We start from the raw sequence: 14,870 nt of genomic DNA, 5'->3' as shown, positions 1-14,870 counted from the left end.
CTAATCAAAACCTTCATTTAATTGTATATACATATATATATGTTTTTTTACAGACCTATGGGGCATTATTTTGTGAAACAAGCGCCAAAGATGGTTCAAATATAGTGGAAGCTGTTCTCCATCTTGCTCGGTAAAGTTTTGCCTTATATTTGAAAAACTGAATGTAGGATTGAATTTTCACTTAGCTGCTGTATGTGTCAAATATATTGACTATAAAGTGAATCTATATTGGGGAACACTGTCTTGTCTTTCAGTAGTGGTTGGAGAAACAGTTTTTGAAAAAACTGGTAATGCTGCTTGTTCCCTGTGAACATTGGGAAAATACCTCTACTGCCAAACAAAAGCAGGTGCATCTGAGGTGTCGTTGACATTTCTGCAAAATGTCACCACAAAGCTAACAGCTGACGTGTATGAATCATTTCCAGGAACCAGATTTTAAACACAAGAGACCATTATGAATATAACTATGTATTATGACATTTTCCAAGGTAAAGGAAAAAAATTTCACAAAGCAAATTGTATATCATGCCAGTTGGAAGCACTTTGTTTACATTATTATCCAGGTAATTTTTAAGCTTAGACAATGGTGTTAATAATAAATAACATTTTGGGATGTGGATTAGAATGAAAACTGCAGCATTGAGGAACTTGGATTTAACTGTATTTCAATCTTTGCAGTATTCTTAGGAAATAACAGTGTTTTCTGTTAGACTTATTTCTTCTGCTAGTTTTCTGCCACAAGTGAAAAGATGATTCTTTACTGATCCAACAGTTTAAATATAAAAAAAAAGAAAGAAAAAGTATAAAAACGTGTGTTATCAAAATCCAGCCAATGAATTTTAATTGCTGACAAAGCAAAACCACTTTAGGCATGTAGTTCTGTGTCTGACCATTTGTGAGATTCTGGTTTTTATAAGAATCTTAACTTTAGTAGAATAAAGGGCTCAGCACTACCTTCACCTCAGGTAGGAGGTGCTATATTGCTGCCCCAGCTGAACAGGAAAGGAAGCTCCAGCTAAGGCGCTCTGCGTGGCTGAGGGCTTCTGCCCAGCACGCTGGAGGAGTGTAGTGTCAGGAGGCTCAAAGTCCAATCTTAAATCTTCCCCGAACACCTGTGGAGTCGTGACTAAGTCCGGCATTTCTAATCTGTAAAATGAGGGAAGGGGCTAAAGAAAATGATCCGTAAGGCTTTCTAGTCCTGACAGCCTGTGAGTCCATAGATAAGTGTGTTGAGTCAGCCTAGCAGCCCCCCTGTTTACAATGTAGCTTTACTTAAAACAGCTATGTGCAGAAGCATTTTGATAACAAGGTCACTTCTTGTGAATCACTCATCAGAGAGCTCTTTAAATTGTTGTTGAGACCTCTAGGTTACTTATGTTAACAATATGTTAAATAGGAAAATTATAAATAAAGCAAATCTGGAGAGCCTTTAATTTGCTTTATACCATGTCATCTGATTGTTTGTCAGAGTACCAAGTCTTAAATGAAAATGGTTTCGTTTCCACCAGTAAGATAACTTTAAAAAGTTTTACAGCCTTCAAAACGTTGTGTATAATGCAAAACATTAAATTCTTGACTTGATCTCATAAGATAGTTCCCATAATTCCATTTCATACCATGTCATGTCTTAAAACCTGATCTAGAAAAGTTTATGGATTTTCACTGTCTGAAACAGTGTTTGTTTTTAAAGGGAGGCCATAAGTGTTTGGTTAACAACCTGAATTCCTTTGCCTTTTCTTGAAAAACATCTCAATTCCAAGAAAAGTCGTTCCTAGAAATTCAGTTTCCCTGTAGGGCTGACAGGACGTTCATTCCAACTACTGTCCATCAGTAAGTTAGTCTGCCGCCACTAGAGCCACAGGCTTTAAACATTTTGCAATAGATTCAAGTACAACAAGCATCAAATTGGTCAGTGGCCTGAAATTTGAGAAAAACATAAAAAGCTCAGGCTGAAAAATCAGTTCAGCACCATTGCTGAACTCACTGGGTGTAAATCTGTCCATAAGACTGATTCATTTAAAATGCAGTTAAGCATATGGCAGTTTGGGGTGAGGTAATTTAGTTTTCCCAACCTTAAACCTGGTTTAGATGTTTGGAATTGTATTTTCCTGAGTCCCTTAAAGTGGGAGTGCCTGCATTTTGAGTAGATTTAAGGAAACGGAAGGCCAAGTGAAAAATACAGCCTGTTTTTCTCCCTTAATATTTGCTTTCAAGGTTCAGTAATGTCTGCATTATTATGAGTGCTCAGCATGAAGGCCTTGTAGGGATATCAGGGTATGTAAGATAGGCTGTTCAATTTAAAATTAGAGGAAAAAAAGAAAACTATGACCAGGCAGCCATATGATGCATAGCTGATAGGGGCCTGTTGGACCTCCCAGGAGAGAGAGATGTATGTTGTCTTGTGAAGATGCTGTGTTTACTGTGCCCACTGTACAGATAAGAAAACTGAGGTTTAGAATGCTTTATCAGCTTGCTCAAAGTGACACAGCTGCTAAGTGGCAAAATTAGGACTTTGCACTACTCTGAATCTCTGATTTGCCTTTTAAATGCTGGCAATTTCAGGATTCTATTCTTGCTCTTACTTTCTCTGCCTAATGTCTTCCATCCCCATGGTTCCTAAAACTGTGTCTAGAAGGTGACTTCCAATTTCTATACTTTTAACTCCCATTTTTTTTAACTCCCATCTTTTTTAAAATTCCATGTTCCCACCCACCAACAAATGGAAATTCCATAGATCTGAGTGACCCAACATAGCTAAATCCTAATGTGTTTTCTATAAAATTGTTCTTCACTCTATACTCCCCTTTTCAGGAAACTATTAACATTATAATAAAAAAAATAGTAACCTAGAGTCAGTCTTGACTTCTTCCTTTTTCTTCATCATCTGCCTCTAGTGGGTTCTGAGGCCCTAATGATTCGGTGACCTCTCTGCACTTTTTATTCAATCTGTCCATATTCTTTCTCTAATCAGGGTGATCTTTGTAAATAAAAATCCAATTAATACTTTCCTGCCTGCACCCCACATTGGTGTCCGACCTACAGCAAAGAACCCTGTCTCTTTTAGCAAGTGGCTAACAGTCCCCCAGAGCCAGATCTCACCTGCCTTTCTGTTTGCATCTCTTCTTGCTTCCCAAATGAAGGATATCTCTAGACACAGCAAGGTTGCCTCCAGTCATGGCCAGGTTCTTTTATTCCTCTTTGTCTCTATGCAAGCTGTGACCTCCCTTCCTCTTTAAATGAATCCCTATCCTGCCAGTAGGTCGGCTCCACTGTGCTTGTGTGTTAGCAGCTTTCAGGACCTGGTAACGATTTATTTAGATTATCTGGCTCTCAGAGCTCACTAGTTGAGGATCCCAGAGCCTGGCATAAGTCGGACACTTGTTGAATGACCCGGTAGTCAAGATTTTGCATTTGGAAGCTGTATTAGTTTTCCGTTGTCACTGTAACAAATTCCTACTAACCTAGTGGTTTAAGCAATACAAATATAGTTCAGGAGGTCATAAATCTGAACCAGGTCTTATAGGGTGTTATGGGTTGAACTGTATATCCTCCTCCTTTTCCTGAGTCTTTGTTTCCTCATCTGTGAAGACAGTGATGCTCACCTGTCACGTGACAGTGTGTGTGTTGTGTGTAATAAGGACTACATGAAAACGTGTACCATAGCATTTATTAACTGGTCTTCAGCAAGAACTAGTTTCCCTTTTCTTTCCTACTCAGGTGCAGCGGTTTTCCAAGTTTAGCACATCAGCTCCTTTGGCCACATCAGTGGCCAAAGTACTGGAGTTTCAGCTTTAGCATCATTCCTTCAGAGAAATCCCAGGGCTGATCTCCTTCAGAATGGACTAGGTAGATCTCTTTGCAGTTCAAGGGACTCTCAAGAGTCTTCTCCAACACCACAGTTCAAAAGCATCAATTCTTCAGTGCTCAGCTTTCTTCACAGTCCAATTCTCACATCCATACATGACCACTGGAAAAACCATAGCCTTGACTAGACGGACCTTGGTTGGCAAAGTAATGTCTCTGCTTTTGAATATGCTATCTAGGTTGGTCATAACTTTCCTTCCAAGGAATAAGCGTCTTTTAATTTCATGGCTGCAGTCACCATCTGCAGTGATTTTGGAGCCCCAAAAAATAAAGTCTGACACTCTTTCCACTGTTTCCCCATCTATTTCCCCTGTTTCCCCATCTATTTCCCATGAAGTGATGGGACCAGATGCCATGATCTTCATTTTCTGAATGTTGAGTTTTAAGCCAACTTTTTCACTCTCCTCTTTCACTTTCATCAAGAGGCTTTTTAGTTCCTCTTCACTTTCTGCCATAAGGGTGGTGTCATCTGCATATCTGAGGTTATTGATATTTCTCCTGGCAATCTTGATTCCAGCTTGTGCTTCATCCAGCCCAGCGTTTCTCATGATGTACTCTGCATATTAGTTAAATAAGCAGGGTAACAATATACAGCCTTGATGTACTCCTTTTCCTATTTGGAACCAGTCTGTTGTTCCATGTCCAGTTCTAACTGTCACTTCCTGACCTGCATATAGGTTTCTCAAGAGGCAGGTCAGGTGGTCTGGTATTCCCATCTCTTTCAGAATGTTCCACAGTTGATTGTGATCCACACAGTCAAAGGCTTTGGCATAGTCAACAAAGCAGAAATAGATGTTTTTCTGGAACTCTCTTGCTTTTTCCATGATCCAGCGGATGTTGGCAATTTGGTCTCTGGTTCCTCTGCCTTTTCTAAAATCAGCTTGAACATCTGGAAATTCACAGTTCACATATTGCTGAAGCCTGGCTTGGAAAATTTTAAGCATTACTTTACTAGCATGTGAGATGAGTGCAATTGTGCAGTAGTTTGAGCATTCTTTGGCATTGCCTTTCTTTGGGATTGGAATGAAAACTGACCTTTTCCAGTCCTGTGGCCACTGCTGAGTTTTCCAAATTTGCTGGCATATTGAGTGCAGCACTTTCACAGCATCATCTTTCAGGATTTGGAATAGCTCAACTGGAATTCCATCACCTACACTAGCTTTGTTCATAGTGATGCTTTCTAAGGCCCACTTGACTTCACATTCCAGGATGTCTGGCTCTAGCTGAGTGATCACACCATCGTGATTATCTGGGTTGTGAAGATCTTTTTTGTACAGTTCTTCTGTGTATTCTTGCCACCTCTTCTTAATATCTTCTGCTTCTGTTGGGTCCATACCATTTCTGTCCTTTATTGAGCCCATCTTTGCATGAAATGTTCCTCTGTTAATTCTAAAAGTGCCTCTGTTAATTCTAAAAGAAATTTAGGAAGAGACAAAAAGATTTTTTGGATTTTAACCATCTGCTGTTATCTCCATGATCAAGTATTATTACAAAATGGTTATAAAGCCATCATTGCTTTTGTTAATGTTAAGCATTAGCTGGGGGTGGAAGCTAGGTTCCAGAGTCCTAAGGAATGAGCTGTGCGTGTGGCAGACTATACACCAGGCATGACCACAGGAGAGCAACAGTAGCCTGTGTGCATGTGTGTATGCACCTGGGTATGTGTTTCTGTGTACATGCATGAGTGTGTAGCCTACTGTTCAGAATGCAGATGGCTGGAGCTCACCTGCATGGTTGCAATCCAAGTTCTGCCACTTCTTCAGCTATGTGACCTAAGGGAAATTTCTTAACGTTGTTTGCCTTCATTTTCTCACATATAAAATGGGACACAGTAAAATCCTACCTGTGAGGATTAAATGTCAATACCTACAAAGCATTTAGCACCCTGTCTGGATGGCACACAGCAAGTGCTTAGCAGTGCAGTTTTATTTCTACAGAGTTGTTTATGGTTCTATTTTATACCTCAGTAATCTTCTCTGTCTGTATGTCTCTCTTTCTGTCTCCAGGGAAGTGAAAAAAAGAACTGATGAGGATGACAGCAAATCCATTACCAATCTGAGTGGCACTAGTTCCAAAAAGTCAACCCAGATGAAGAACTGCTGCAATGGTTAACTCCAAAACATCCTCAGCCCACGAAGCCATCATTCCCAGAGTACTGAATGTGTATGACTTATTTGCTTCTTACGTGAAGTGGTACATCCTACAGACACTTGCGTGGAGAGTTACAGTGCGAGGAATCTGAACTGTGTTCTTGGGTCCCTCCAGAACCTCAGCTCTTTTTTGCTGTTTCGATGAGTGATTTGGGCCCCCTGGTTAAATATGCCTGCCTTATCTTTAGAAAGTATTTTTATGCTCAGATCAAAGCTGTAAAAGAAATCACTGATATAATTCACTGATATATCAGAATTCACTGATATAATTAGATTCATGTGGTAGATGACATTTACTTCCAATATTCAGTACTGTTGGGTTGGCCACAAAGTTCGTTCAGGTTTTTCTCCATTTTACAGGAAACCCCAAACAAACTTTTTGGTCAACCCAATAGAAAACTAGTAAAAGGGGGTTACCTTCCTACCTTTGCTGTAAACTAGCCTTCTGGTCTTGAACCTGTCACCAACCCACATTAGATCCATTTCCTCATCTGTAAACAAGCAGCTTGGCCTTTGAGGCCTCGGCTCTCTCAGCTCTGAAGCTCTTTAAGGACTGAGAAGGAGAGTGTGATGGCCCACAGTTTTATAAGGACTCTGGTTGTTCATCTTTTTAAATATTTAAGTATCAATTTTTCTCACTTCTTGTACAAGAACAGAATTTAATTGAGGGAAAAATGGTAATGTTTTATGCTCCCGTGGAGATAGAAAAATCTATTTCTTATATATAAAGAAAACATTTGGGGGACAAAAATAGTTTGTATATTAAAGAGGGTGTTTTATAATCTCAGAATACTTATAAAGACCATGGTTTGAATTCACTGCTAAAAATTCTAACGAAAAATATAAAGCCACATACTACTGAAAATACAATGCCCAGGAAAGTTGTCCCACTTCACTTAAAAAACAAAAACAAAAAAAACAGCAAGAGACTGCAGGTGCTGGTGAAAGGGAGTAACTGAGAGTGACTACTATGGATCGGAGAAGGCAATGGCACCCCACTCCAGTACTCTTGCCTGGAAAATCCCATGGATGGAGGAGCCTGAAAGGCTGCAGTCCATGGGGTCGCTGAGGGTCGGACACGACTGAGCAACTTGCCTTTCACTTTTCACTTTCATGCATTGGAGAAGGAAATGGCAAGCCACTCCAGTGTTCTTGCCTGGAGAATCCCAGGGACGGGGGACCCTGGTGGGCTGCCGTCTATGGGGTCACACAGAGTCGGACACGACTGAAATGACTTAGTAGTAGCAGTACTAATGGGTATATAGTTTCTTTGGGGATGATGAGAATGTTCTGGAATTATATTGTACTAATGTTGCACAACTTTGTGAATATACTAAAATCCACTAAATTATATACTAAATTATATACTTTAATGGTGAATCTTATGGTATGTGAGCTATATATGTGTATATATATAGTTTTTAAAATATACTAGTTTAATTTATCATTTTGCCAGATGAAAATATGCAAATTCAAACCTCCCCATGGCTTAAGAGCATAATGTCTTTTCTATAACAGATACCCTAACACCTTGGCTGCCAGCATTCACATCTTAAATAATGAACAGTGAAAGAAATGTTATGTGTAGTTTTGAAAAATCATCTCTTTTGAAGAGGAATTGTGGTTAGGGTACAGGTGAGTCAGTCCTTCGTCTGAGGTGACTCGGGACTCACCCTCACCAACAGCCTCAGGGGTCTTGCTCTCCTAAGAAGCTGTGCTGCCTCCCAGACTTCCGCACTGAAATGTCTCCAAGAGCCAAAGGAGTCAATATCTGACCCTAGGGTGGGTCAGCCAGGCGTGGTCTTTGGTTTCAATTTTCAGTGGCCAGAACCAACTAAGTTATTCCCAACCAGAAAGACTTGAACTTAACGTGATTCATAGGTCCAGGCCCCAAGTAGCCTGCTGAAAAAAATAATAGCTCTTATTTATTGTACTATGTAAGCTAAAAACATCCCTCTTATGGAATTAAAACAACTCTACTTACAGTTTTTATGATCAGACCTTAAATTCTCCAAGGTTTTTTTTTTTTTTAATGAAAATTGGGTAGTATGTTAACACAGCTTATAAATAGCCACAACATCCATTTAGCTTTTCAAAGTGTGCCTTCTCTCTGCTGGTGAGATCTAGTTTGGTTTTGTTCTTTTTCACTGGGAAGTTGGTTCTGTCTTCAACAACTCTACCATGGATTCCTGTTTCCTGTTTTTTGGTCCCAGAGAGGGGAAAAAATTTACATTTTTTACTAAAAAGAAATACCTTGCTGGTGGGGAACTGTCAAACTGATTCAGGGAGGGATGGTTATTTTTGTGCCATGGTGCGATGAAAGTTTTACCACTGCTGTTTGCCTCGGCATCTGTGGAGCCCAGGTTAGAACAGACCTAACAGACCTGTGTGTTGATATATGGTATTCAAGTTTAGGAGTTTGGTGCAGTTGCACAAAATTGTGTTAGTATACATGTTATTGTGTTGTCTTTATTTATTTTCCCCCAGTGTCTATATTGTCTTACAATATGTATATAATAGTATATACCTTTGATACAGAAGTATTATCTTGGTCTTTGCTTCTGGACTATATGGGCAGTAACCCAAACCGATTAGATTACATAGGTGCCTATGATAAATGAAGCACACATCTTTAACTATCTTAATGTGGATAAATATTTTTGCAACAAAATTCAAATTAGACTTACAACTTTCAAATTAGACTTACAGCTCTGGTTAGCAATCCTATTTAAAGAAAAGCTACTGCTAGCTCTTTCACTGCCCTGCTAGGAAACTAAGTTTATTATTTTATGAAGCTGTTCCCAAATTTAGAGTTTATTTTTGGTAATAACAAAAACAGCTAGTGTTTTTAACTTGAACTTAATTTGCTACTCTATTCATCTTGTCTCAATTACTCCTTGTAGAGATTTTAAAATCACAATCACACTACACTCTTTTTTATGTATCCTGACACACTGGATGTTATTTTAGTTTCGACATGAACACTGGCCATAGAGACATTTTTCCCTGTTAACTTTTAGCCTCATGCATTTTTATAATTTATTTTTTCCACTTGCTGCTTTATATAACATATGTGACATCTGATTATTGAATACTAAATGTGATTTTCATAAGGCCCAAACCACACAACCCTCTTGCTGAAGATAAAATTGAGCTTAAAGATAAAGATTTATTTTCATATTTGTACAGTGATTAGCTTCAGAGTCATGGTTTTTGTGGGCTTTTATTGTATGTATGTGTAAGAAATTTCATACATATATATTAAGAAGACCTCTAAGTAATGAAATAATTATTTTATGATTTTGATTTACATGGTTTACATTTTCATAATATTGGCTGTATTTCATTTAACTGTTTCTCTTCAAACCATTAATAATTATCCCATAATGTGTAATTTATGGTAGTACAAATGTCTAAAGAATACATTATATTTTCTGCATCATAAATTCAGTTTAAAAAAAAACACTTGCTTTGGTCTTCTGGTATTTCCTCCAGCTTTGCTGCAGGCATTGCTGAAGTAATTTTAGTTCTAGGATGTGCCTACATGAAACTGCGCCTCTAAAACCCTGGCCCAGGCAGCTAGCTGGGGAAGAAAAGGGTGGTGTGTGGTACTGTGGCACATCTCGTCCTCTCGACCAGCGGGGCTACCGGTTGACCAGCTTTGGGGTGTGATATATAGGAGTAGTGAGGCTTTAGTAGAAAACTGGCAGGACAAACTTTGGCCATTCTCATGACCTTGGGCTAGGCCCCTTCTCTGACACCCCTCTATACGCCCCCCGCAACACACCCTGCCTAGCTAACTCCTGCTTCTCCTTCTGCTTTAGCTTAAACGTCACTTCCTTCAGGAAGTTTCCCTGCTCATCCTGGTTTGGATGCGGCTACCTGCTCACTTGTTTAGTACTCTTTCTAACTGGTCAGCATCCTTACTGACCCCATATTTGTTTAACTAGACATATTCTTTGAGCTTTATCCCTGTTGTTTGCTGCTGCCTCCCCTCTGCTATACACAGTGCTTGAATGGGTGATCAAAGAAAACTGTTTAAATAAGGCAGGCTTTGCAGAGTTTCTGCAGACACACATACCCAGAGACATACACACACAACAGAATAACAGGCAGTATATTGTAGTGGCCACAGGTCTGAGCTCTGTAGCCAGCCTGCTTGGGTTTGAACCTTGCCTCATGAACCTTCTAGTCAGTAACTGTGAATAAGGAGCTTATTTAACCTTTGTGTACCCCAGCTTCTTCATTGGTAAGACAGAGATGATAACAGTACCTTAAGTGTATGTAAGGAAAGTGCTGAGAACAGTACCTGGCACCTTGATCAGTTTAGTTCAGTCACTCAGTCATGTCCAACTCTTTGCAACCCCATGGACTGCAGCACCTCAGGCTTCCCTGTCCTTCACAGTCTCCCAGAGCTTGCTAAAACTCATGTCCATTGAGTCAGTGATGTCGTCCAACCATCTCATTCTCTGTCGTCCCCTTCTCCTCCTGCCTTCAATCTTTACCAGCATCAGGGTCTTTTCCAGTGAGTTGGCTCTTCGCATCAGATGGCCAAAGTATTGGAGCTTCAGCTTCAGCATCAATCCTTCCAATGAATATTCAGGGTTGGTTTCCTTTAGAATTGACTGGTTTGACCTCCTTGCAGTCCAAAGAACTCTCAGGAGTCTTCTCCAACACCACAGTTCAAAAGCATCAATTCTTAGGCGCTCAGCCTTTTTTATGGTCCAACTCTCACATCCATACATGACTACTGGAAAAACTATAGCTTTAACTAGATGGACCTCTGTTGGCAAAGTGATGTCTCTGTTTTTTAATATGCTATCTAGGTTTGTCATAGCTTTTCTTCCAAAGAGCAAGCATCTTTTAATTTCATGGCTGCAGTGATTTTGGAGCCCAAGAAAATTAAGTCTGTCACTGTTTCCATTGTTTCCCCATCTGTTGCCATGAAGTGATGGGACCAGATGCCATGATCTTAGTTTTTTGAATGTTGAGTTTTAAGCCAGCTTTTTCACTCACCTCTTTCACATCAGGAGGCTCTTTCGTTCCTCTTAGCTTTCTGCCATAAAGGTGGTGTAGATTAATTTTTGTGCTTTTGATTACCGTGTATCTCAGCATGTTCCTCTTAGGGTTTAACCTGCCTGGGACTCTCTGTGCTTGGAGAGAGCAACATGGACTTGGTTGACTATTTCGTTTCCCATATTAGGATTTTCAGCTATTATTTCTTCAAATATTTTCCCAGGTCCTTTTTTCTCCTTCTGGACCCTCTATAATGCTAATGTTGGTGAGTTTAATGTTGTCCCAGAGGGGTCTTACACAGTCTTCATTTTATTTCATTCTTTTTTTCTATGATCTCCTCTGTAGCAGTGATTTCCACCATTTTGTCCTCCAGGTCATTTATCCATTCTTCTGCCTCAGTTATTCTGCTATTGATTACTTCTAGTATAATCATCTCATCTCTCCTTGTTCTTTAGTTCTTCTAGGTCTTTGGTAGACATTTCTTGCATCTTCTCCATTCTGTTTCCAAGATCCTGGATCAACTTCACTATCATCATTCTGAATTCTTTTTCTGGAAGCTTGCCTATCTCCACTTCATTTAGTTGTTTTTCTTGTCACTTCATCTGGGACATAACCTTCTGCTTTTTCATCCTGATTAACTTTCTTTAATGTGGTTTTGGTTCTGTCTGCCCTTTAGTGGATGAGGCTAAGAAGCTTGTGTAAGCTTCCTGATGGGGGAGGGACTGGAGGTGAGTACTGGGTCTTGCTCTAGTAGGCAGGGACATGCTCAGTAAAGCTTTAACCCAATTATCTGCTGATGGGTTGGGTTGCACTCTCTCCTTGTTAGTTGTTTAGCCTGAGGTGACCCAGCCCTAGCATATGTGGGCTCTATGATAGGGTTATTGATGACCTCATGCCAAGGGGCACCTTCCAGGACTGCTGCTACCAGTGCCCCTGTCCCCAAGGTGAGCCACTGCTGACCCACACCTCCACAGGAGACCCTCCAACTCTAGCAGGCAGGTCTGGTTCAGTCTCCTGTGGGGTCACTGCTTCTTTCCCCGGGGTCTTGGTGTGGACAAGATTTTGTTTGTACCCTCCAAGACTGGAGTCTCTGTGTTACCCAGTCCTGTGGAAGTCCTATAATCAAATCCCACTGGCCCTCAAGGTTAGACTCCCTAGGGATTCCCAGTCTCTCTGCCAGATTCCCAAGCTGGGAAGCCTGACACGGGGCTCAGAACCTTCACAACAGTGGGAGAACTTCTTTGCTATTATTGCTGTCCAGTTTGTGGGTTGCCCACCCGCCAGGTATGGGATTTGATTTTATTTGGTTGCACCCCTCCATCATCTTATTGCCGCTTCTTTGTCTTTAGACGTGGTGTTTTTTTTTGTTTGTTTTGGTTTTTTTGGTGGATTCCAGTGTCTTCCTTTTGATAGTTGTTCAACAGCTAGTTGCAATTTTGGTTGCTCTCACAGAAGATGAGTGTATGTCTTTCTACTCCATCATCTTGAACCAGAACCATAAAAGAGAAGTAAATCTTTTGAGAGAAAAATGAGGGCCTGAAAACTAGAATGGAATCCTTGTAAATGCAGACCCTCCATTTATTAAGGGGTGACTGGATGAAGCAGTTAAAAGGAAGAAGAGCTCCAACTGGGATTTCAAATCTACATGACAATAAAAATGATGGTGGGTACTGGGGTTATTTAGGTGGAAACCAGCCTTTATGTTTATATACTATGATGCCTCTTGACAAGGATTTCCAGCGTATATATCCAAAAGTCCACAGGATAGGAATGAATCACCAACAAAGCATATTTTGCAAGCCTTAAAATAATATCTTTTCTTTCCAGATCTAGACGGTAAGACGTTTTCATAGCTGAAAATAGGAAATAGGCACAAATCCTTGCTTCAACTTGAAAATATGGAGTAAGATAAATTTTCAAGTGCAAAACTTAAGAATAACTATCCAGTTCTAATTTTTCGTCTGCATTTGTTTATCAGGTTTATTTGAGAATTTATATTTCTTAAATTTCCAGAGAGTGGGAATTTAGTTCTAAGGACCTTTGACTTGTGACCTCTCAGGCTGACAGTTCAGGAACCACATTTCATGGCCTTTGGCATACATTTTTATAGAGTCCTTCACTGTCTTTAGGATTTTGACTTTCTGAAAATTTTTTAATTTCAGTTTACTGGTACATCTTCCCATTGCTGTAAAGCAAGGTAGAACTCAAGAGCTGGATAAACATCTCTTCAAAGGGAGTTTTATGAGTTCCAGTGTAATTTTAGGAGTAAAATTAATGCTCTTTAATTCATCACAAAGCTGTTCTTGATCAGTCATTTCAGAAACAGATATATTTACTCTTAGATGAAATCCAAAAATTTCTTAACACGACCTCTCAGGCCCTCTGTGATCTCACTCCTAGTTGTTCTCTCACTAATCAGTTGTTTTTATTGAGCCTGTGTCATGGGTGCAATTCTAGACCCAGGGGAAGCAGAGTAAGACAGATCTTAAGCAGACTATATTCTGGTAGGGGTTGACAACAAACTTAATAAACAAAGAAGATCCACATTCTGCCTCCTCCCCACCTTTCTCCACCCCAAAGCCCCCAATCAGGCACAGGAAAGCTTTGTTCCTGTCAAGCCTTGTTCTCTCTCCTCCAGCCCTTTACTCAGCTCCACTTTCTGCATGGAACACCACTCTGTCTGTTCTCGGCATCAGCCTGCCCAACTCCTCTCTGTCCTGTACATCTCAATTCAGAGACTCCCAGCAGCTATGCCCAACCCTGGGATCTGAGCTAGGGCCTCTCCCCCTGTGATTTCTATCCCAATACCCATCACAGCGCCTGGTCAGACTGCATGTGATAAGCAGGTTACCTGTGTACCTGACATGCTGGATGACTTCTGTTTCCTGCAGCCCTTTAGAATTTACTGAGTAGGGGTAAAGATTTTCCCACCCTCAGTGCACACTTCAGCAGCCTCATGACTTCATATTCCTCTGGATCAAGGTCTCAAGGGTTTTTTATGTCATAGACTCCTCTGAAGCTCAGGATCCCCTTGGAATAATGTTTTTAAATGAATAAAATAAAATAGATAAGATTATTAAGGAAGCCAATGATATTGAAAGATTATTCCCAAACTATTTAAAATGTTGTGGGGAATCCCCTGGCGGTCCAGTGGTTAGAACTCTGTTCTAGGGCCTGGGTTCAATCCCTGGTCAGGGAACTAAAATCCTACAAGCCTCATGACATGGCCAAAAAAAAACAAATGAAAAGAATGAAACAAGTTCAAAGAAATAAATTTTTTTTAAATAAAAATGTTGTGATATTTTACATTATCAAAGTGAAAGTCTCTCAGTTGTGCCCAACTCTTTGTGACCCCATAGACTATACAGTAGATGGAATTCTCCAGGCCAGAATACTGGAGTAGGCCTTTCCCTTCTCTAGGGGATCTTCCCAACCTAGGGATTGACTCCAGGTCTTCCACATTGCAGGCAGATTCTTTACCAGCTGAGCCGCCACAGAAGCCCAAGAATACTGGAGCGGGTAGCCCATCCCTTCCAACAGATCTTCCCAACCCAGGAATCGAAACAGGGTCTCTTGCGTTGCAGGCAGATTCTTTACTAACTGAGCTATCAGGTATTGATGCTGCTTTACTGGCACATTAAATTACAAGAACTGATGGCGCATGTATTAACAACCATTATTTTGACATCATGATGAAGGTAAATTGTATTCTGAGACATCTGCAAAGAACCTAATATAAATTATAAATATCTGTGATTTCTATTGGTGACACAGTCACAGATACCAATAATCCTCCTGGGGTTTGGTGCTAGCATTTTATACTAAATGAAATGCTAAATT

The 14,870-nt window shown here is 40.2% G+C and overlaps 1 protein-coding gene across 2 annotated transcripts in view; it reads left to right on the top strand.

The window, feature by feature from the left end:
• RASEF (RAS and EF-hand domain containing) overlaps positions 1-9,479 on the top strand; it is an 88,702-nt gene extending 79,223 nt beyond the window's left edge. For both annotated transcript variants that reach the window (XM_070795031.1, XM_070795030.1), the window contains 2 exons: positions 54-130; positions 5,871-9,479. In XM_070795031.1, coding sequence (XP_070651132.1) covers positions 54-130; positions 5,871-5,976 — 183 coding nt within the window. In that variant the 3' untranslated portion in view covers positions 5,977-9,479. The remainder of the gene's footprint in view (positions 1-53; positions 131-5,870) is intronic.
• The last annotated feature ends 5,391 nt before the right edge of the window (positions 9,480-14,870 follow it).

The sequence above is a fragment of the Bos indicus genome, chromosome 8, assembly GCF_029378745.1.
Source record: "Bos indicus isolate NIAB-ARS_2022 breed Sahiwal x Tharparkar chromosome 8, NIAB-ARS_B.indTharparkar_mat_pri_1.0, whole genome shotgun sequence".
In the NCBI taxonomy this organism is placed as follows: domain Eukaryota; kingdom Metazoa; phylum Chordata; class Mammalia; order Artiodactyla; family Bovidae; genus Bos; species Bos indicus.
Note: the sequence above shows the minus strand (reverse complement) of the source record. Positions and strands in the feature narration are given on the sequence as shown.